At 41.5% G+C, this 20,676-nt stretch overlaps 3 protein-coding genes across 4 annotated transcripts; 1 reads left to right on the top strand and 2 right to left on the bottom strand.

The window, feature by feature from the left end:
* Positions 1-142: 142 nt before the first annotated feature.
* On the bottom strand, positions 143-2,501 carry LOC121746616 (UPF0548 protein At2g17695-like). 2 transcript variants are annotated; one of them, XM_042140517.1, is made up of 5 exons: positions 2,300-2,501; positions 1,060-1,135; positions 772-948; positions 500-698; positions 143-411 (listed from the first exon to the last, which is right to left on the bottom strand). In XM_042140517.1, the coding sequence occupies exons 2-5, from the start codon at positions 1,116-1,118 to the stop codon at positions 217-219; spliced, it is 630 nt and encodes a 209-aa protein (XP_041996451.1). In that variant the 5' UTR covers positions 1,119-1,135; positions 2,300-2,501; the 3' UTR covers positions 143-216. The 2 variants fall into 2 exon arrangements, with proteins under 2 accessions (XP_041996451.1, XP_041996450.1); XM_042140516.1 differs by having other exon boundaries at positions 1,060-1,139; positions 2,300-2,493.
* A 2,261-nt stretch (positions 2,502-4,762) lies between these two features.
* LOC121747563 lies at positions 4,763-6,632 on the bottom strand. The gene is made up of 4 exons (XM_042141616.1): positions 6,571-6,632; positions 6,171-6,233; positions 5,724-6,076; positions 4,763-5,600 (listed from the first exon to the last, which is right to left on the bottom strand). Exons 2-4 carry the CDS (start codon positions 6,193-6,195, stop codon positions 4,995-4,997), a joined length of 984 nt encoding a protein of 327 aa, XP_041997550.1. The 5' UTR covers positions 6,196-6,233; positions 6,571-6,632; the 3' UTR covers positions 4,763-4,994.
* Positions 6,633-7,602: 970 nt separating this feature from the next.
* LOC121747010 (thiol-disulfide oxidoreductase LTO1-like) lies at positions 7,603-19,336 on the top strand. Its single transcript, XM_042140987.1, has 8 exons — positions 7,603-7,843; positions 14,704-14,748; positions 14,844-15,159; positions 16,193-16,449; positions 16,531-16,643; positions 17,101-17,248; positions 18,338-18,475; positions 18,735-19,336. Exons 1-8 carry the CDS (start codon positions 7,766-7,768, stop codon positions 18,813-18,815), a joined length of 1,176 nt encoding a protein of 391 aa, XP_041996921.1. The 5' UTR covers positions 7,603-7,765; the 3' UTR covers positions 18,816-19,336.
* The last annotated feature ends 1,340 nt before the right edge of the window (positions 19,337-20,676 follow it).

Genomic DNA, 20,676 nt, shown 5'->3' with positions numbered 1-20,676 from the left:
TGGATCTTGAATCAAATGGTGCAAAGCTATGTTGTTTACAAGACATCTCAAGGTGAAAAAACTGTATCACTTTGTGGCTCAACACAAATCGAACTACACATTTCGTCTTTGCAGTTTCCAAACATAAACTTAAACAGAAACATTCACTTGCAAACTTTTTTCATTATATATCATTAAACCAACGGTTACAGCAAAGAGTCTTAGTATCAGGGAGCATTACTTATCGTCTAACTTTGCAGATAAATGTTTCTGCATCGCTAAGGCTGACTCACGAGCGAAATGCTTTTGCTTGAGAAGTACATAAGGGTATCCAATAAACGCCAGAGGGTTCGCTGGCTTTGAAAATGAAAGTATTTCGTACCACACATCATTTTGTTCATCCATTGTAATCGAGAAGCATTCTTCTCCTGCCTGCTCGCAACCAAAACAGACCACCAATATAAGCATTCATTTATTTTAGCGAAAGGAATAAATAAAAACCGAGCTCCAAAACTTGTACCAGAAGGTGCCCCTGAAGAGTCCCACTACCATAACTATATGAGGCCACAGCATTTCTTTCTTTACTAGAGTCGTCGACGTAAACAACTTTCAGTGGCATCAGAAGCCAAGGGAAAACCACTTTCGTGCACACACAGAACTTCACCCCGCTCTGAATAGGAGTCTTGGGGTCGACAAATGCCCAATTCAGATTGAAATGCCTGCAAGGTTGAACAGTTGCATGAAATAACTTCTACCGTGTCTTACATGCGCAGAGATTAACGTCCTAACTACCTCCAATTCTGAAGAGCGCTTTTGCCTTTCTCAAACGTCTCAAGACCTGAACCGACTAGAACTCTGGCATGGTTAATCAGAAAACTGCTATCTGAAAGTTCCCGGTCTTGCTTAAGAGCAGAAGCGGATTTAGCAGTAGCGCCTTTAAAATTGGCGTCGTAATTAAAGTCACCAGACCTGTCGATGGAGGTATGCAGAAGAGTATAATCATGCATAATGCAGACAGAGATAAACACCTAGAAATAAAGAGTAAACGATACATTTCAAGAAGAGATGTAGCTTACTTACTTCTTAATGCATTTCTTCTGTTCTTGATTAGATGGACGGTACATAGATAGGAAAAACATCTTCCTGATATATAACACTATCTGGAGCGGAAAGACGATACTTACATAAATTAATAACTGAAAACAACTATATCAAGAGACATGCTAGATAAATGTTCACAAATCACAACAAATCATTAAGCAAATATTGTTGCTTAAATATGCTTACAGTTTATTTCAGGAGTTAGCTCAGTAATCCTCAAAATTAGATTAGAACAAAAATATGATGACATCTGATATTCAAGTCTAGTTTAACAAAATCAAGCAATGCATACATTTAGGATCAATACTAAAGTTCCCAACTTTTAAATTTTCTACTTGTATACAGTTGTCAGTCAGTAATCAGTATAACAACAAAACAGCAAAAAAGAAGAAGATCAACACAGCCAGTCATGTAGCTAGGGATGTCAATGTAGCCACAACCCGTGGGCTGGCCCGAATAGCCCGCCAAATTTATAGGGTTATGGCTGAAAATTTCTAGCCCAATAAAATTAAAACCCGATTAACCCGCGACCCGTTAGGGCTAGACCCGAAAACCCAATTTTATTAATATAATAATTGATAAATAAATTAAAAACTTCAAATTCACTTAAAAATATTAAATTTCTAAAACATACATTAAAATTTCACGAAATATATGAAAATTTAGTATTTGATCATGTTTATGATTGAGTTTGACTATATATCTCAAATTTATCATAATTAAATATTGTACATTTTATGAATATAACTAATTTTCATCATTATTTATTGGATTGATCACATGTTAATCTTATCGGTAGCAACCCGATTAACCAGCTGGCTAGCCCGAATCCCGAGCTTTTAGGGTTAGGGTTGAACTTTTACAACCCGAAAGAATTCACAACCCGATTCGCCCGCACCCGATTGACCCCGTAACCCGAGTTGGGCCGGCCCGATTGACATCCCTACATGTAGCACAAATTCCATGAATTTGACAGAATTATTTTCTCATTTTGATTCAATTCTGTCAAATTATATCGAGCCTCCTCGATGACGATTTTCCAATGCTAAATTGGATAAACTAATTCAGGCTAAAAGCTGCTAAACTAGGCTAAAATTTTTGCCTATATGCATAGCTCAAAACAACAGGCTAAAATTTACAATTGAGAAAACAAAATTAGAGTCGAAAGAGAATCCCCATAGTTTGTAAGAGTGGGAAAAGAGAGTGTGTAGTTAGTTACCTGAATCGCAGACTACTCTTCAGTCTTCGCAGTTCGCACACGGAATTGTAGAGAGCAGCAATACTGTTGCATTTTAATTATTTTTCTCGCATTTAAAGAAAATATTAATGTAATATATAAATGATTGTAGACTTTCCGTGCTAAACTCAATTAGCGTTCCATGATTCCATCACTTAAGAATCAATCAACAACAGACTATTAATCAAGAAACAATGTAAAAAATAAATTTAATTAGTTTAAACAATTCCCCTCCACCTTCTCTTATATATTCTGGAAATTTCACCCAATATTTTTGGATAAATTTCCATAAATTAAAGTAGTGAATGAATTTAGATATACTGTCACTAATTTCCATTTATAAATTGAGGTCTGTCTTTTCTTTTTTTTTGAAATCTATTTGTCAAAATGAGGTGGATTTATGTCAAATCTAGCATCTAATACTCACATTATTTTCGTTAGGCTAATACCCTACTTCAAATAGATATATGATAGTCAAATATTTTTATAAAAGTGGAAATAATCCCACGTACGCGTAATCTCATAAATGGGGTACAAAGAAGCTGCTGGTGGCATTTTTTTGGCGGTGAGAAGTGATAAATACACATTCCATCCGCCAAGATCAGTGATATGAAATGAGTATTTGGCCAGTGAAATGATGTAAGGAAGTAGATAAATGTCTTTCAAACTAATGAATGTGTAAACCTCTATTTAATAGCTGCATCAAACCACAGTTAGTCACACTACTAGCATTCCCTTCCTTCCATCACTAACACCATGCTTATTCCTCAACAAGCTGTGTATCTATACTACGACAACTGGACCCTGGAGATCGACGAGATTGTCCTAAACATGATCATCAAGCTTAAAAGGGAGACCCAATGGAAGTTCGATGATTTTCCAACTTGGTTCTTAATGACAGCGCAACACGAAGTGCAGACTAAAACCAACATTCTGTTGACCGAGGTGGACATCAAACAACGTCTCGACTTCCTGAAGCAGAGGTACACCACCTTCAAGGCGGTCGTGGGTTACAAAGGCGCATCATATGACGTGAAGGCTAAGTTTGTGCGTGCGACCGATGAGATCTAGGAGAAAATTCTGAAGGTTAGTATGCTCTTTTTTGTGTTATACATTGTGAGTGCAACTCCTGATCCATGATAATTGTGTAGAAAACTCCATTTGCGGCAGCGTACTACCACCGAGATGATTCCCACTTCTCGCAGCTGGCATGCTTGTACGGGATGGACGACATCAAGAAGGAAAGAGAAGTCGATGTGATAGTGCTTTCTGACTGCACCGAGGCGATCCCTACTGATGAACCGAGCTGTTACGAGGTTAGTGGCTTCGAAGCAGAGGTGAACTCTCCGGCTATTTTCCCACCTCAAACAGTTCGACGTAAACTATTTCCGGAAGATGACGAACCTCCAGTTAATTAGGAGTCAACCACTGACGTGGGCATGTATTTCATAGACATTGGCCCGGATGGGAGGCTGGTAACTCTCCTTGAGAGCGGCCGGGTTTTGGCGAAGCCAGATGCAGCGAAGAAAGATGAAGTTGGTCCCTCTACTCGATCCCCCAATGCTAGTTCCGTTGCGTCAAACTCGCCTATCCGTTGGTGGCCACACTGTTAGGGAGATTTACTGAATGTGAACAAATGGATATCCTGAAAGGCGTGAAACACTTTCAGATCAAATCAATTTGGTGGTTCTACCAATATTTGATCGGATACAATTCAGGTTTGTAGAAGATTCATCTGTTGATTCTGCGATCTTAACTTTGAACCGAAAATGATCAATAAGAAGAGGCCAGAAACGAAACGTCGCGTCTCTTCACGAAACATCGCGTCTCTTCGGATATTAACCGATTTTAACTGTTTTTCAAGGGTTTCGACCCCAGCCAGGGGCTCTGCCCCTTGGACCCCGCTACTAGAGAGCGCTGCCCCCCGAACCCATGTCTAATCATAATGAATTCAAACAAGCGTGCACTCCGCACTTTCAAACTTATATGATGTCTCATTATGATAATATTGATCAAACAAGTTAATCCAATTACACTAAAATAACCAATACACACAATATCAAGCGTCCCAATTTCTAACTAAGTTATATAGTAATGAGTAGGTCCTAATCTCTACTATGCTAGCATATATAGTAATGCCATAAATTGCATCTCATTCTGTCGGACCTACGTTTTGGGTGGCGTATAAAAATCCCTAGTATTGTAATAGGTGTAGCATCGTATTTTGTTTTGATGTATGGCGTATTTAAGTCGACTGTTGGTGCTCTGTCTATGAACTAAAAATATGAATATTAGGTGATGCTTTTGTATGAACTTGTTGATGGCAGCCGATCTGTTATAGCTATAGCAGCATACACTCACATATTTACATGCCGAGTAGTATGCATCAAGAGCAACCAAATGCTGAGCAGGCACGATGTATTAACATACATAGTTTTTGCAGATATGATTGACCAAAAGTCCCAAAATAATTACATAGAGTTGCAGTTCAAAGGCTAATTCCCTAGCTACTTACAAAATATGTGTGTCACACTTCAGGCTTCTGAGTTTCACTTGCTAGTACAAGCACGCTGCTTACTTACAAAATATGCATGACATTACTACGAAGTATACACATAGAAGGCCAATAAAAAACAACAAGGACATTAGCCATGACATAGATCATAAACCCCATCATTCAAGAGCTATTGTGTTTCTCTTTGATTAGCATCAACAAGTATCCGAGACGTGCACCCACCGGCATTCCCATGAATACCTCCAGGCGCTGAGATTTATCGCCTAGGATGTTGCATAGTTGATAACGTTGCGCAAGCGTGAGGCCTTCCACCGTGCAAAGCTTATCAAAAACATCTTGTCTTGTCTTTCCAAGGTCAAATTCATAGCCGATTCTAGCCGAAATTACCTCCAAACGAGAATTAGTCTCAGAGTGCAGATTTGCGAGGAACTCCATAAGGGCTGCATCAGGATCCTCGTGTTTGCGTTTCTTGCTAGAGCCGGACTTGTTGGTGGAAGTTTGTTTGTCATTGTTGCCCAAGTTGTTTGATTCATTCATTATTTGCTGTGACATTGGAAGCACATTGTTGATCTCTTCATCCTCAAAAAATGGGTGGTAGTCTTTTTCATTGACTTCACTGCTACCTTGGAGGTTAGCACGCACCCGCTCAGCCGCAGCATCAACCTGTTCAGCACCTCCACCGATCGCACGATCCTTGCCGAAGATGGCCTTCCACGTTTCCCATAATGGCCATGGCTTTGTCCGCATTCCTTTGACGTCCTTATCAGCCTAAGTTGGTAAAACAAAACAACATACAACAATGCAGCATGACTCAGGCGATGCTCCCTTAGCAAAAATAAAAAAACATGGGATTTTATACTCAGTTGCACTGAACAAATTGACGCATAATACCTGGACGATCGCCTCCCATTGGTCATCATCGCATTCTATCATGTACTTTCCATCCGAATTGAACCCTATGCCACTCCTCGCTAGTATCTTTGTCAAACTGATATAGTTCTTGTTCCATGCTGTTATCTTGGATGTGATATGGGGCGTGCCTTTGAGGTCGGTATTTGGGAATTCCACACGCAGGTTATCTTCAATCCTTCCTAAATACCCTGAGCTAAATCCATTGTTGGATTTCCATCCCCTAGCAAGGAGTTCGAGCATTGATACAACCAAGATTTCCTCTTCCCGAACAGTCCACGTCCTCCGAGTTCGATCACCCTTGCGGAATTTTCGACGAGCAGAGCTCGGGGTTCCTGCCCGCAATTGCACAATTGTAAAACAAAAGTTCTATAACTGATTTATACAACACCATTTTGCATAAAACAGAGAGCCGAACGACACACAAACCCTCGGATGCTTGTATGCCTTTCATACGAGTTCCGGTACCGTGTTGTTACTCAACCATTACACCTGCCAAAAAATTCCATGTATTGAACCCCATCAAATTTGAGAACGCGTTCGATATAATAGGATACGACGAAGCACATAATTTCACTTTGGTAGCGATTTTACCTAAACAAACACAATTATAGCACCTGCTAAATTCATTGGAAAACACTACACGACTCCAACCAGTGAATCAAAATTTCATAATAATAAAAAAATGCATCTAACGAAACTCTCGAAGCTGTAAAAAACTCCATCGCAGTAAGTCATCGCATACCAAATAACATTGAAGTAGCACTTTCATAAATTCAACGATCCAACACTATACTTTTGAAATTCGAAGGGGATGGGGAGAGATTACCCCGAGTTGAAGCTCCAGTCGTGCGCGTTCGGTGTGTGAATTCGAATGGGATGACGTATACTTAAACCCGCAAAAAAATGAATTATTTGAACAAAAAAGCTGCGTTTTGTTGATAATGCGCGGGGACTTGAAAATTTTGAATGCATTTAGGGTTAATATGGGCAATTCGGTGTTAATGGACCGCCTTTTTAATTAATTTGGAATTCATTTTACACTAAAACAGAGCCCATATCTGAAAAAGTGAACGCTAGTATATAAGCTAATGCAAGTGGGCTAGTCCTTATTAATTCGAGAAATTTTGGAATAAGGGATTAATTTCCCCGACCTTTCAAATTTGGGATCCAATTTGGTGACCTTTCAAAATATGGGATCAAGGCGCGCGAATTTTTTGAAATAAGGGTTTTTTCATTTGTCCTCTTTTTTCTTCTTCTTTTTCTTATTAATTTCATCAAAAAATATATGAATGGACTAAACTATCCCAAGATTTAAAACCTCAATTTTAGCATATCTCTGATAATTTGAATCCCTAATTCTGAAACCCCAATTTCTCTCTAGCTTCGGTGGTTGGGGGTAGAAGATTTTACAATTTAACAAGCCTATTTTCAATATTTAAGCCCTTCTTTAATCGAATACTTTATCTCAATGGACAAATTTATTTGGTTTTCCCCAATTACAATATGAACCAAATTATCAGATATGGATGGTGGTTGGGTGGGACGGTGGTTTGGTAGTGGAAGTTTCAAATTATCAGTATGCGAGCAGAATCATAATCGGGGTTTTAAATTTTTATGGGTAATTTTGTCTATCCATATATTTTGTGATGGAATTAATAAGAAAAAGAAGAAGAAAAAAGAGGAAAAATGAAAAAACCTTTATCTCGAAAAATTCGCGCACTTCAATCTCATATTTTGAAAAGTCAGCGAATTTAATCCCAAATTTTAAAAAGTCAATGAAATTAATCTCTTGTTCCGAAATTTCTCTATTAAGTCTGACTCTGCGTTTATTCTGCCCAAACCAAAACAGAGTCCAAAATATTTAAAAAACGATATCGAATTAGTGATTGTGCTGACTGAATGAGCGACGCACAGACACAGTTGTAAACAACCGATCTCCCCACATTAACTGCGCCACCGCCATACATCACCTTCAACCACCACTGCGCCGGAAAACGCTAACACCAGCAGCTGCGCGAGCTATGGCGGCGGCGGCGGCGTCGACCAGTTTCTTCAGCATAACGCCCTCATCATCTCTATTTTCCCATCGAACTCCATTTCTCTGTGATGATTCCGCGAATTTTTGATGATGATAAATGCTCGTAAAAATAAATTACGACACAGAGAATTTTACGTGGTTCGATTTACTGAGGTAAATCTACGTCCACGGGGAGAAATGGGGGCAGGTTTGTATTGCTTGATCTGCGAATTACAGCTTACAACACAGACTTGCTATATGATTATTTCTCTAGAGAGATTCTCACCTCTTCTATCAGATCTAAGTTCTATTTATATAATGAACTCAGATCATGGCTTGCATCACCACCCCAAGTCGTGGATGTCGTGTAGGTTATGGCCTAAGATCGTGGGTGAAGCGTAGGTCATGGCCTACGATCGTGGCCTGAACTGACATCACGTGGTAGTGGGTGTGTTGGACATCCTGTATGGGTCCACTAACTCCTTGTATTTGGCTGCTTTTATGCAGGCCAATTCTCTTCTTTCTTCGGCCAGATGTAGTTCGGCTCCGGTGTGACTTCGGTCATTTCGCCGGCCTCTGATTCCGGCTGCTGTGATTGCTATGCTTGATGGTGCCGAACTGATTGCTCGGCACTTTTAAGCGCAATCTGCGAACACACTTGCTCTTTTTCGATCACCTCGGATGACCGCTATCTCTCCTTTAGTGGAGAAGGTGTTCGGCGAGGATGCCTCTGATCGCTATGACCGGGCTTCTTTTTGTCTTCTCTAGATGAGCTGTCTAAAGACCGTTTTCGACGGTCTGCCTCATCGGCACGAGAAAACTTGTCCGCAAGGTCCCACATCTCTTGAGCTGTTTGCGGACCGCACTCCACGAGCTTTCTGTAGAGAGCTCCGGGCAGGATTCCATTTTGGAATGCCGAAATGACAAGTAGATCATTGAGATTATCTACCTGTAGGCATTCCTTATGGAATCTCGTCAGGAAGTCGCTGATCTTTTCGTCGCGACCTTGACGTATAGAAAGCAGCTGAGCCGAAGTATTTCGGGCTTCCGCTTTCTGAAAGAACCTCCTGTGGAAAGCATCCATCAGATCTCGGTAGGATCTAATGCTGCCTTGAGGAAGGCTGTCGAACCACCTTCTGGCGTTCCCGATGAGCAGCTCGGGGAACAGCTTGCACATATGGACCTCATTGAGACCTTGGTTCGCCATATTATACTGATAGCGTCCCAGGAAGTCATGAGGATCCACGAGTCCGTCATAGGTTATCGACGGAGTTCGGTAGTTCTGTGGAAGGGGAGTTCGGGTAATATCGTCCGAGAACGGAGTCCTCAATACTCCGTACATGGCGAACCCGACATTTCTTCGGTATGGAGGAGATGGAGTTCTCCTGTGATTCCGGTACCGAGGATTCTTTCTTCTGGAAGACATGACACTACTGCGGTAGTGACTGTCTCGTATGGAGGGAGAGGGAGAATCCGCCGTTTTTGTCCCCGGCTGCTTTTGGCTTTTTTTGCAGGAAGGTTAAGAATTCCTCCTGCTTTTCCGCCAAAAACAGCTTGACAGCCTCGTTCAAATCGGGCTGCTGGGAAGACTCGGTGTGACGGCTTTTGGAGCGGCTTGTTCCTCCACCATGAGAACTGGTGGTGGATTTATCCCTAGGCTGTTTTCCCGACCTATGGGATGGATTGGCTTCCTCCTGGTTCTCACGGGCAGGACATGTGACTGCATTAAAAGCGACAGTAAAATCCGGCCGTTGAATCCTGAAAAGGTGGGATTCGAAACGGTGCGACGATTTTGAAATCTTCGCCGAATCTGATAGATATGCTCTTTCTTCCTCATTTGAACATCTTTGCTGTTGCGTCTTCTATACTCTCTCTTTCTCGAGAAATTTTCTTCCGCTTTCAAGAGCTTCTTCAGACTTTCTTCACTTTCAAAAAGTAAGAAAAATGTCTTCTTCTTCTTCTTCGGTGTCGGGTAGCGGTAGGAAAGGGGATAAGGGGTCTTCTAGCCGGAAAGAATCCGGGGAGAAGACCGTAGAGTATTTTCACAGTATCTTGAGTAAGGATACTGTGATATCCCTTCACGAGAAATATTTTTTACCTGGGGGGAAGGCGGTGGTTCCCGACGATGATCATAGGGCTAACGACCCGCCGGAGGGTTATGCCACCGTTTACGAAGCCTGCTTAGAATGCGGGCTTCGTTTTCCTCTTCCCCCACCTTTTGTAGAGCTTCTTGATTTTTTTCAACTCCCTTTAGGTCAGGTGACTCCGAACTCTTGGAGGCACTTATCGGCTTTTGCTGCCGAACTGCGTAGGCTAGATAAGGATCTGTCTCTGAGGGCAATCCTTAATTTTTTCCAGTTTAAAAGGAAGGGATCTTGGTTTTACTTGATCCCCTTACAGCCTTTTAGGGCCTTCTGCAAAACCAAGTGGCCGAAATGGCAAAACCGTTTCTTTTTTTATAATAGGACTTCGGCTCCGGGCTTTCCTTGGAGAAGGCCGAAGTCCGTGATTCCCCATCCTCGGTTAGAACCGTTGGCCGAGCTCGAGGGCGAGCTCAATAAGATTCCTATGATTAGGAAACAGTATTCGGAAACTGAGCTCGTCAAGGGCGACCTCGTGTTCAATATCTCGTCTTCGGACGAAGAGGCCGAGGGTGAGGATTTCTCTTTATCTTTATGCTCTACTGCTTTAGCGAAGAAAACTAACCTTGTTTTCTTGCTTTTTTGGCAGTGTTCATGCTGAATAAGGCTATCCGAAAGTCCTCCGAGCTTGAGGAGCCGGAGAAAGAGAAGGCTACCAGCTCGGCGCCTGATGCCGAGAAGAATCCCAAGAGGCAAAAGACCTCTTCGGGTCCAAAGAAGCCGGAGTCGACTTCGGCAAGTAGGAAGGGGAGGACCCAGAAACCCCCGAGAGCGCCAGAGAAAGACGTGGTCTTGGCGCCTCCTTCGGAGCATATCTGTGAGCCATTTTTATGGCCCACGGACTTCGCCGAGGTGAATTGTCTTCTTGATTCTTTGGCCTGGCTTCTGTCCTGTATTTTTGGTGCCCTCTGTTGACTTTTTTCCTTATCCATTTTCAGAGGAACGATATGCTCTCCAAGCTCGTCGCCGTCGAACTCTCCAAAGCGTCCAATGACTATGCCGAGATGCAGAGTAAGTTGGCGGCTGCTTGTCATCGGGCCGAACAGGCTGAGGCTAAATTTGAGAAGGCCAGAGCTGCTAGGATTTCGGCCCAGGATGAAGCTCAGTTTGCCAAAAACCAGCTCGTCATCCAGCGAGAGCAGGCGAAGCGGAGCGATGCTGCTGCCGTGGTTGCCCAAGGGGAGGCTCTCCGTGTTTACACGGAGAAACTCTTTTTGAGCAGCCAGTTCTCGGCCTTTGTCGGTAGCCTGGTAAGGCTAATTGCCGATAAGGGCGAGCAGGGGGCCGATGTCGTGCTGCCTCTGTACAGCCGAGAGATAGCAGCTCGGCTTCAGAATCTGCCGCTCCTTGAGGAGCTCGCTTCATCCTCGGTCCTGCTTTCTGCAGACCGAGTCCGGAGTTGTCGAGCTGATCGGGACGAGAACCTGGAGGCTATCTTTGCCTCCGTGGGACCCGTTTCACCCGCTTCGACTTACAACGGAGAGGGTGAGGCCGAGCCGCTGGAGCGGGAGGCCGAAGTCGAGCGAGCCGGGCATCCGGAGAAGGAAGCCGATCAGGAGACGCAGCAGATCGGCTACGGTGGCGCCGAGCAGGCTGAGGAGAGCAAGGAGGCAGAGGCTGAAGCTGAAGCAGATGAGAAGGAAGCTGAACCTCACCGAGAAGGTGGAGACGAAGCTAGCGAAGTATGATTTCGTCTCCCTTCTCTTAGTTTAGTTTCTTCCTTTATGTAAAATGGCCTTGAAGCCCTCCTTGTATAGAAAAATTTTTTTCTTATGAATGAAAAAATTCTTCTTTCTGCTCTTGTGTCTTCGTATAGCCTTTCGTACTCTCTTACTCCTGTTGTGGTTTACTACCTGCTCGGTAAGCTGAAATGCCGAACTGACGTAGCTGCTTTGTATTCTTAACTCTCAAGGAGCTGGAGATACTTCACTGGAAACGGCTGTACTCTTCGGCTTTAGACGAAGCTGAGAAAAGAGCTATAGCCGATCAGACGAAGAATGACGAGCTTCTGGCTCGTTTAGTGAAGCTGGAGGCCGATAATAAGGACTTAGAGTCCGATAAGAATGATCTGGAGGCCGAGCTGAATACGACCATCGCTGAGAGGACTGCGTACGAGGATTACATCCGTGTGCGCGGGGGAATGACCATATCAGATGCTCAGAGTCGAGTTGACGAACTGTGGGAGGAATATAATGTACTCCGGAGGAACAATGCGCTGGAGAGCTCGGCTTGCCAACAAGTCGTGACATCATTGCGGCGCTGGGCTTCTCGGTACAACATTGTTCTTTCTCGGCGCCCCTCCATAGAAAGATTCCTTCGGCATATCGCGCCAACAGATGCTCGCACTCCAGATCAAACCTCTGGTTCCCTTGTTCAAAATCCTACTCCCAGCCAACAACGAACTCCGGAACAGCCGGAAACGTCAAGACGAGAACGGGCTCAGGAGCAACCGGAATCGTCAAGACAGGGACGGACTGAAATTCGCCGAGGAGTTGTGACTATGAGCGAGCAAGATCAGCAGATGCTTATTGCAGAGACTCTTCATCGCCGAGGTGTTAGGACTTCTCGAGCTCGGGGAAGAGGCGTTGGGTCGAGGATAGCATCTCGTCGACCTGCTTATTCTTCATCTGCTCGGAACAACCGAAATCGGCTTCCAGAGGATTTTGCAGATAGGTGGCTTAACTTCAGCAACCCTGGACAGTAGAATAGTCCTTTGTAATAGCGTAACGCCATTTTGTAGGGTAGCGGAGTTGTGTGCCGAACAAGATTTGAAAATGAAATTTTGTTTTTGTTTTCGCTTCTAACACTGTGTATTTACAGCTTAGCGAAAAAATTTCATCGTACTTGTCCTCGGTCTTATGAAGTAAACTTCTTTGACCGGACTCGTCTTTGGTCTGATGAAATAAACATCTTTGACCGGACTCGTCTTTGGTCTGATGAAATAAACATCTTTGACCGGACTCGTCTTTGTGTTCTAATTTGGCGATTTTCGTCGCCGGGATCGAACTTTCCCTTGTCCTAATTCGGCGAGTTTTATCGCGTGGATCGGACTTTCCCAGTTAACCGAAGTGGTCTTATGCAGTAAACCTCTTTGACTAGACATGGTCGTCCTCGGTCTTATGAGGTAAACTGCTTTGACCGAACTTGGTCGTCCTAATTCGGCGAGTTTTATCGCGTGGATTGGACTTTCCCTTGTCCTAATTCAGGCAAGTTTTATCGCGAGAATCGGACTTTTGTTGCAGTTCGTTTCAGACGAAGTGCTTGATTCTTAAGCAGAATTGTGGTCTTGTATCCTCTTTAGAAGCTTTGACACACAATCGTGGGCTTGTTGCAGCTCGTTTCAGACGAACTGCTTGTTTAAGCTGAATTGTGGTCTTGTATCCTCTTTAGAAGCTTTGACACACAATCGTGGGCTTGTTGCAGCTCGTTTCAGACGAACTGCTTGTTTAAGCTGAATTGTGGTCTTGTATCCTCTTTAGAAGCTTTGACGCACAATCGTGGGCTTGTTGCAGCTCGTTTCAGACGAACTGCTTGTTTAAGCTGAATTGTGGTCTTGTATCCTCTTTAGAAGCTTTGACGCACAATCGTTGGCTTGTATGTTCTAAAAAGGGGATCAGCCTTTGAAGAACGAGATACCTCAGTTTTATTTGTAAGAGACGACACTCACATAGACACAACGCACATAGAGACAAGAACAAGTAAAAAACAAAGAAAACACATAAGACTGACTGACCGGACTGTCTCTTACAAATGGAACTTCTTGAGGTTGGAAACGTACCATGTTCGGGGTACTTGTGCTCCTGACGCGTGAGTCAATTTTTAAGACCCTTTGCCGAGGACTTCTGACACCCGATATGGACCTTCCTATGTGGGCTCGAGTTCGCCCAGCTTTTCTGCTCGGCTTACTTCGTTGTTTCTCAAGACGAGATCTCCCACTTGAAATTGCAGCTTCTTCACCCTTTGGTTGTAATACCGGGCTACTTGCTCCTTGTACTTGGCTGCTTTTATGCAGGCCAATTCTCTTCTTTCTTCGGCCAGATCAAGCAATACAAACCTGCCCCCATTTCTCCCCGTGGACGTAGATTTACCTCAGTAAATCGAACCACGTAAAATTCTCTGTGTCGTAATTTATTTTTACGAGCATTTATCATCATCAAAAATTAGTGATGGGGTACGAACTAAACAAGCCCAACAGCAGTGACGGCCCATCAGCCCAAAGCCCAAGGAGGAGTATGAGTTCGGCATTACCAAAGAGTTCGGAGGAGTTCGGCATTACCAAAGAGTTCGGCCTCAGCCTACAGCTCGGTAAAAGCCAACCAATCAAGCTCTGCTCTCAGGTCGGCATCAAGCTCTACTCTCAGATCGGCAACCAAAGCAGTTCGGTCTCGGTATTCGACCGAACAAGGAGTTAGTGGACCCATACAGGATGTCCAACACACCCACTACCACGTGATGTCAGTTCAGGCCACGATCGTAGGCCATGACCTACGCTTCACCCACGATCTTAGGCCATAACCTACACGACATCCACGACCTAGAGTGATGATGTAAGCCACGATCTTAGTCCAATGTATAAATAGAACTTAGATCTGGTAGAAAAGGGTTGGAATCTCTCTAGAGAAACAATCATATAGCAAGTCTGTGTTGTAAGCTGTATTTGGCAGATCAAGCAATACAAACCTGCCCCCATTTCTCCCCGTGGACGTAGATTTACCTCAGTAAATCGAACCACGTTAAATTCTCTGTGTCGTGATTTATTTTTACGAGCATTTATCATCATCAAAAATTCGCGGAATCATCACTCTGCCCGACTTCATTCCCCGTGACTTCGCTCCCCCAATTCAAGGTCAGACGAGTTCCTTTTCCCGCGCCTCTGTTATTTTCTCTCTCCTGCGTGCAATACGGTTAATTTAGTCTTTGTAATTGATTTCGAATTGGTAGAGAAGAGTTCCGGTGCTAGGGCACGTGTTGGTTCAGGTGAATTGCGTGTCGGAACGTAGCAAGCAGGCTGCAGAATCGGAGCCTGAAACAGCTCCATCGCCTTCGTCGGAATCTCCATCTTCTTCTGCTGCTGCCGGTGCCGATGACGACGATGCGGACGTTTCGGCGTATAAATGGATTGCTGCTCTTGGAGGAATTGGATTGCTGGAGACGGCGTATTTGACTTACCTTAAGCTCACGAATTCCGACGCTTTTTGCCCTACGGGTGGAGGCTCGTGCACCACCATCCTCACCAGTGATTACTCTTCTGTTTTTGGTAATATTTAACCTCGATTTGGTTTTGTGCTAGATTCGTGTAATCTGTTACATATTGGTGTACTGTTGCGGTATGACATAATTTGCTTGTATTTTGGCGTGAGTGGCAATTATAGAAGATTACAATTTCGGAGGTTGCCTAGAAAATGTGAAAGGCTTTAGACAGGACTGTGGGAACAAAGTGTTGGGACATTTACGAAACAATTACAATCGAAATTCTGATGAGATCATGCCACATTTACTAAGCAAATGTTGACAACATTTATTTTATGTTTAATATAAAGGTTGAAAGGTTCTACTTACTGAGATGAAAATGAATCAGACTTAGGACCAGATGCGTGAACTCCCATGCTTTCACTCTCTTTGTCTGAAACTTGTTGAAGAAATCCTATGATTTTGAGACATTTGAGATGACTGAGAATTCTCTTTTATGTAAGGGCTTCAAGTGCTTGACGAGTAGGAATAATATATATTACCAACTTCTATCCATCTCTATTGCATTATGGAGTATATATTAATTTTTTTGTAGGTTCCCCAAATTCTATTGCAGGTTAATGTATATTTGCTCCTTCATACGCATAGTACTTACCCTCCAATTTATATGAATGAATATCATTATTTATGATTCCGAAAATATTAATTAGGAATTGATTGAGTTGGTGAAATTAAAAGAAAACCTAAAAAAGTATGTGTTAATTAGACTCTGATTGTAAATTGTAAACGTATGTAAACCTTCTCTAGTAATCTTATTGCTTACCAATCATACCAGCAGAATATGTTCTTGCTAGCAAGTATGTTGACACTCAGTTTAACTTCATTTTATATGTCAGTCATATAGTTGTTGGTATCACTCCCACTTTCTCAGCATGTCAGCTGATGCTGATGTTAGAACAATTGTGTCTTTAGCAATGTTCTGATGAAAACTTATTTGCTGCCTCATGTTGGCTGCCCGCAGTCTCTGTCTCTGACACAGGTGTTGATCGCTTTTCAGTCTCTGTAAAATATAAATTGTTTTCGTTTTCTCTTATTTCCAGGTGTTCCTCTGCCATTGTTTGGCATGCTAGCATATGGTTTAGTTGCAAACCTTGGCTTACAATTGGGTAGGGAGAAAAGGAAATTTGATACTGGAAAATCTAATGACGAGATCATCTTAGTTGGAATAACTACCTCTATGGCAGTTGCTAGTGCATATTTCTTGTACATTCTGAGCACTGAGTTTGCTGGAGAGTCATGTTTATATTGTTTGGCATCTGCAACATTGTCCTTCAGCTTATTCTTCATAACGATAAAGGTTTGTCGCCAGTAAAATGCTTAGTCTTTTTAACTGCTTAGTTCTATTAAATTACAAGAATGTTTGGGGTCCAAATTGCAGAGGTTTGGACTGCAAGAACTTCAAAAATTATTCGGCTTACAGCTATCTGTAGCTAGCTTGGTGGTTATTGCGTTGACTGCATCTTATAATACTGCCCAACCAGGTTCATCAAGGTAACTGAGTTCTCAAGTGATGTGATTGTAATTGAGGTGTGGTACAGCGACCTTGTGGTAGGAGTGTGGAGTGTGGAGTGTGGAGTTGACCCCAAAGCAAGATTTTTCCTGTATCATTGTGATATCAAGTCTGAAAATTTAAAAAGACCAAAAGAATGACCAACTCACTTGAGAAGTTTCTAATGATTAAACTTTGGACCTCCTAGTAAATTGATCATCTACTTGAAGATTTGCTCCTCTAGGTTGCCAAATTGTAGTTTTTCTTAATTCGTTCTAAAATGTGCACCTTGGGCACTTGTAAATGTTGCTTTCTTACATTGGATGCATAGTTAGTTTCGTATATTGAGTAGTGATTAGACTTGGCTTAGGTACTTCTGGGATGTGCTATAATCTGCTTTATGACCTTATGCTCAAAGCCAATATATTCTGTGTATATGACCTTATAAATGTGCAACAGCATGTTGGAGACTGAAATACCTTACTTTGAAACTGAGATCACAAAAGAGTCAACTCCTTTTGCCATTGCTCTGGCAAAACATTTACATTCAATTGGAGCAAAACTATACGGGGCATTCTGGTGTTCACACTGTCTTGATCAGAAAGAGGTACTTTCCTTATGTTTCACTTCCAACTGATTCATATTGGTTGTTACTAGGACAAAAATATTATCTGTTGTTTTTAAAAAGATGGATTTGCAGAAACAAGATATGCCTGTATTGCGGCTCTGATAGGTCTTGGTATCTAAAGAACTACTAGATCATGAAAACGACAAGAATGATCTTAGACATAAGTTAAAAGACATCCTTCAGAACATGTGTCATGGGGTGGTCAAGTTACTAGATTAAAAAGTTTGCTTGCTTTCTGGGAAATAGAACATTTAGTCTCAACTTGTCAGATGTTTTATGCAATAAGAAATATCAAGTTGTAACATTGGATTCCCATTTCGCTTCTAATCTGCTAGAGATTATTTTGCTTAAACTAGTATATTTTCAGCAGTGATTTTACTTTCCTCCAATACAGAATAGGACTCATCAAAACGTGATACTGTTACTGGTGATCGGCCCTGCCTATGAACTTTGTTGCACCCAGGCTTTAGACAGTGCTCGACTGCCTCCATATACTAATAATAAATAGGGAATTTTTTGGGAAAACTATGAATTTTGGTCAGTTTCTGTTTCTGGTATATCCCGCATCTTGGAAAATCAGTCCTAAAACGTAGAAACCATGAACTTGAACATTTTTCTCAATTTTCCCATGACCAGAAAAATCCGATTTCCTATTTGTAATATGATGTTGATTTGGCGCGCACTTGTTTCAAATTGATGACATGGTTGAGTTATTTGCTGTGTTGAGAAAAATGATAAAATTCACGGGTGGTGTTGTCCTTGCCGAATTTTTTTGGATGTCACATTAGATACAATTTCACTCAAATTAGATCCCATGGGGAAAATGAGAAAAATGTTAAATTCATGATTTTTACGGCTGATTTTCAAATTTGCGGAACACACCAGAATTTGAACAAAATTCATGGTTTTCTGGCAATTTACCCTAATAAGTACTATAACTTTCTTATATCAAAACAAGAGAAAACAGACGCACACATGATTCATATCACCAAATATAACCATTCCAAATTTCGAGATTGGATGGTTTACAGTTTACAGACTAACTTTTGTTTTCTGCTGGCTTGATAGTTTTTTGGGAGGGAAGCAGCAAAAATATTGGATTATGTGGAGTGCTTCCCTGATGGAGTAAATAAAGGAACTAAAATGGTCCAGGCGTGTGTAGATGCTAAACTTGAAGGATTTCCAACCTGGATAATAGACGGTCAGGTAAACTCGCAGTCTAACTGCCTTTTACTTGGACTCAAATGATTAATTTCTTTGAAGAAACTTTTGTCCTGTTTTGTATTAATTAAACTTGGTCTGATCCCTCGGATGGCTGCCTGGCCTATCCCTTCACCGTTAAACCTCTCGATGGGTCTATAATTTGCCAGTACCATCAAGATGAAAATGATGTGCTGTTTTCTATCCCTCATTGCTTGTTTATGTCGAGAGAGATGGCCACACGGTAATATGATTCCTATTGCAGGTTTTGAGTGGGGAAAAGCAATTGTCAGAGCTTGCTACAATATCTGGATTTGGACTTGAAGATAAGGCTGAAACAAAATAGGATGTTGTTCCCTCCATTATTGTCTTGCATTCCCTTTTACAAGACGACGATATCATCTCACTTACCGTCTTACTCTAATATACAATAGAATTATCATCTCGATAGCAGCCCTATACGGAGTAGATATTGGGGTAAACTAGCTATTTCAGTAAATGTTTCATCACTTCTTGAATAGAAATGAAGAGCATGGGTGTAAAGATGGATAACGGTGTAGAGCGGGACTTGCATCGTTTTGATGCGATTACCAAAGAGATCTTCCGCTTCTTCCTATGCGCCGACGTGAAACCCAGTACATTGACGTGACTTGAGGCTATCGTTTTCATGATCACGTTCTCCACTCTTAATGAGAGTATGAACAATATTTATGATGTATTGCGCTTATAGGTGACATGAATATATGTATTGTATTATACAGTTGGCTCGAATAACCATATGTTATAAAGGTGATATTACATGGAGTAATTGTAAAACGAATAATTTTGCAGATCCAAAGTAGTTGCAACAATTAGGCAATTCTGTTACTCTATTATCTTTTTGCTTATATATGGTACTTATTTAGAAGCTAAACCTTTTACCATTAAAAATACTTTAATCTGCATTTATTATTCATTTGTCCAATTGCAAGAACCATCTTACATATCCAAAGTAGAGTGTGCTCAGCACGACATATCAGTGCTATTTTGTTGCTACAGAGGACAAATATCACATCAACAAAACATCTAGAAATTGAAGCTCACCAGTCACCATTGGCATCATGATATTGTACCCATGAACCTAAATAAATAGATGATTATAGATTATTTTTATATTCTAGTATACAAGTTGAGTCGAGTCCCAATTCGAGCTTATGTCTTATTGTTCGAGTTAAGCTTACCAGTTACAACCTACCAATTATCGAGCTCAAACATCATGTGAATTAAGCTCCTGAAATAGTCAATAATATCATGTTCGAGTTGGAGCTTGACCTCAAGTTCAGTTCAGTTCTGACATTCAAATAATTGTAATAAGCTCGAGTGCCATTAAAAGCTTATGAAAGGCTTGAAAAAACTCGAGCAGTTGAGCTCCATTGAAGACTTGATTAAAAGTTCAACTCAAGACTTATATACTGACTAGCCTTGACTAATGAGTTCATGAAAAGTCAGACGAAGTTACGAACCAAACACCATTAAACAGATAAATTATTCAATATGAGCTTGCCAAATCGATCTGGAGTCTCATAATATAATGCCTAATTTTTTTGTATTAACACATGAAATCAAAACTAACAAGCATGGAAAACTAACTCTCTGCTTACGCTTGCTAGTTTTACCTCTCCTTTTACATGAAAATAACAAAGCTCATCACTTGATTGAGATCGACCTTTAATGGAGACTTTGAACTTATGATAAAAATTTATGTAGGATAATATGAAAACATTAATTCCACTTTTAACTAACAAATTAAATAAAAATGGAAACTTTGTTCAAAAATATGAAAATTGATGATGATTAGGAATGCAAGAGAATCACACCACAAACAAGGTGGAATTGGGTCAAAGTATTCTGCTATTTATTTAGTGAGTAAATAAGATTACATTACACAAACACAACTACTGCAAAACAAATCCAAACACAACATTAACTCATCTTAATTACTAAAAGAAATGAATTCCTATAAATAGAGTTACACAAGAGTAGCTACAGCAAAACAAATCCAAACAAAACAACTGAAATGATCTTAAATAAAAGAAATATAGAGTTACACAAGAGCAACTCAAATCCAAGACTTGATCACAATATCTTAAAAATCTGAGTAAAACTCCGATAAAACGGAATCATAGAAGAGCACCTGACCTCAAGATGCATCAACTCTCCCATGGTGC

Source organism: Salvia splendens, chromosome 9 (genome assembly GCF_004379255.2).
Source record: "Salvia splendens isolate huo1 chromosome 9, SspV2, whole genome shotgun sequence".
Classification (NCBI taxonomy): Eukaryota; Viridiplantae; Streptophyta; class Magnoliopsida; order Lamiales; family Lamiaceae; genus Salvia; species Salvia splendens.
The sequence above is the reverse complement of the archived record's forward strand: the minus strand, read 5'-3'. Positions and strand labels throughout refer to the sequence as shown.

What these genes read in the sequence shown, in the direction of transcription:
- LOC121746616 (XM_042140517.1), bottom strand. Translation starts at nt 1,118, where the DNA reads ATGTTTTTCCTATCTATGTACCGTCCATCTAATCAAGAACAGAAGAAA. An exon ending in AGCGCTCTTCAGAATTGGAG is followed by an intron (nt 699 to 771) that starts GTAGTTAGGACG and finishes TCAACCTTGCAG; the next exon opens with GCATTTCAATCTGAATTGGG. An exon ending in CTCTTCAGGGGCACCTTCTG is followed by an intron (nt 412 to 499) that starts GTACAAGTTTTG and finishes GGTTGCGAGCAG; the next exon opens with GCAGGAGAAGAATGCTTCTC.
- LOC121747563 (XM_042141616.1), bottom strand. Translation starts at nt 6,195, where the DNA reads ATGAAAGGCATACAAGCATCCGAGG. An exon ending in AGGCATACAAGCATCCGAGG is followed by an intron (nt 6,077 to 6,170) that starts GTTTGTGTGTCG and finishes AATTGCGGGCAG; the next exon opens with GAACCCCGAGCTCTGCTCGT. An exon ending in AATGGGAGGCGATCGTCCAG is followed by an intron (nt 5,601 to 5,723) that starts GTATTATGCGTC and finishes TTACCAACTTAG; the next exon opens with GCTGATAAGGACGTCAAAGG.
- LOC121747010 (XM_042140987.1), top strand. Translation starts at nt 7,766, where the DNA reads ATGGCGGCGGCGGCGGCGTCGACCAGTTTCTTCAGCATAACGCCCTCA. An exon ending in TTTCCCATCGAACTCCATTT is followed by an intron (nt 7,844 to 14,703) that starts CTCTGTGATGAT and finishes GCGGAATCATCA; the next exon opens with CTCTGCCCGACTTCATTCCC. An exon ending in CTTCGCTCCCCCAATTCAAG is followed by an intron (nt 14,749 to 14,843) that starts GTCAGACGAGTT and finishes TCGAATTGGTAG; the next exon opens with AGAAGAGTTCCGGTGCTAGG.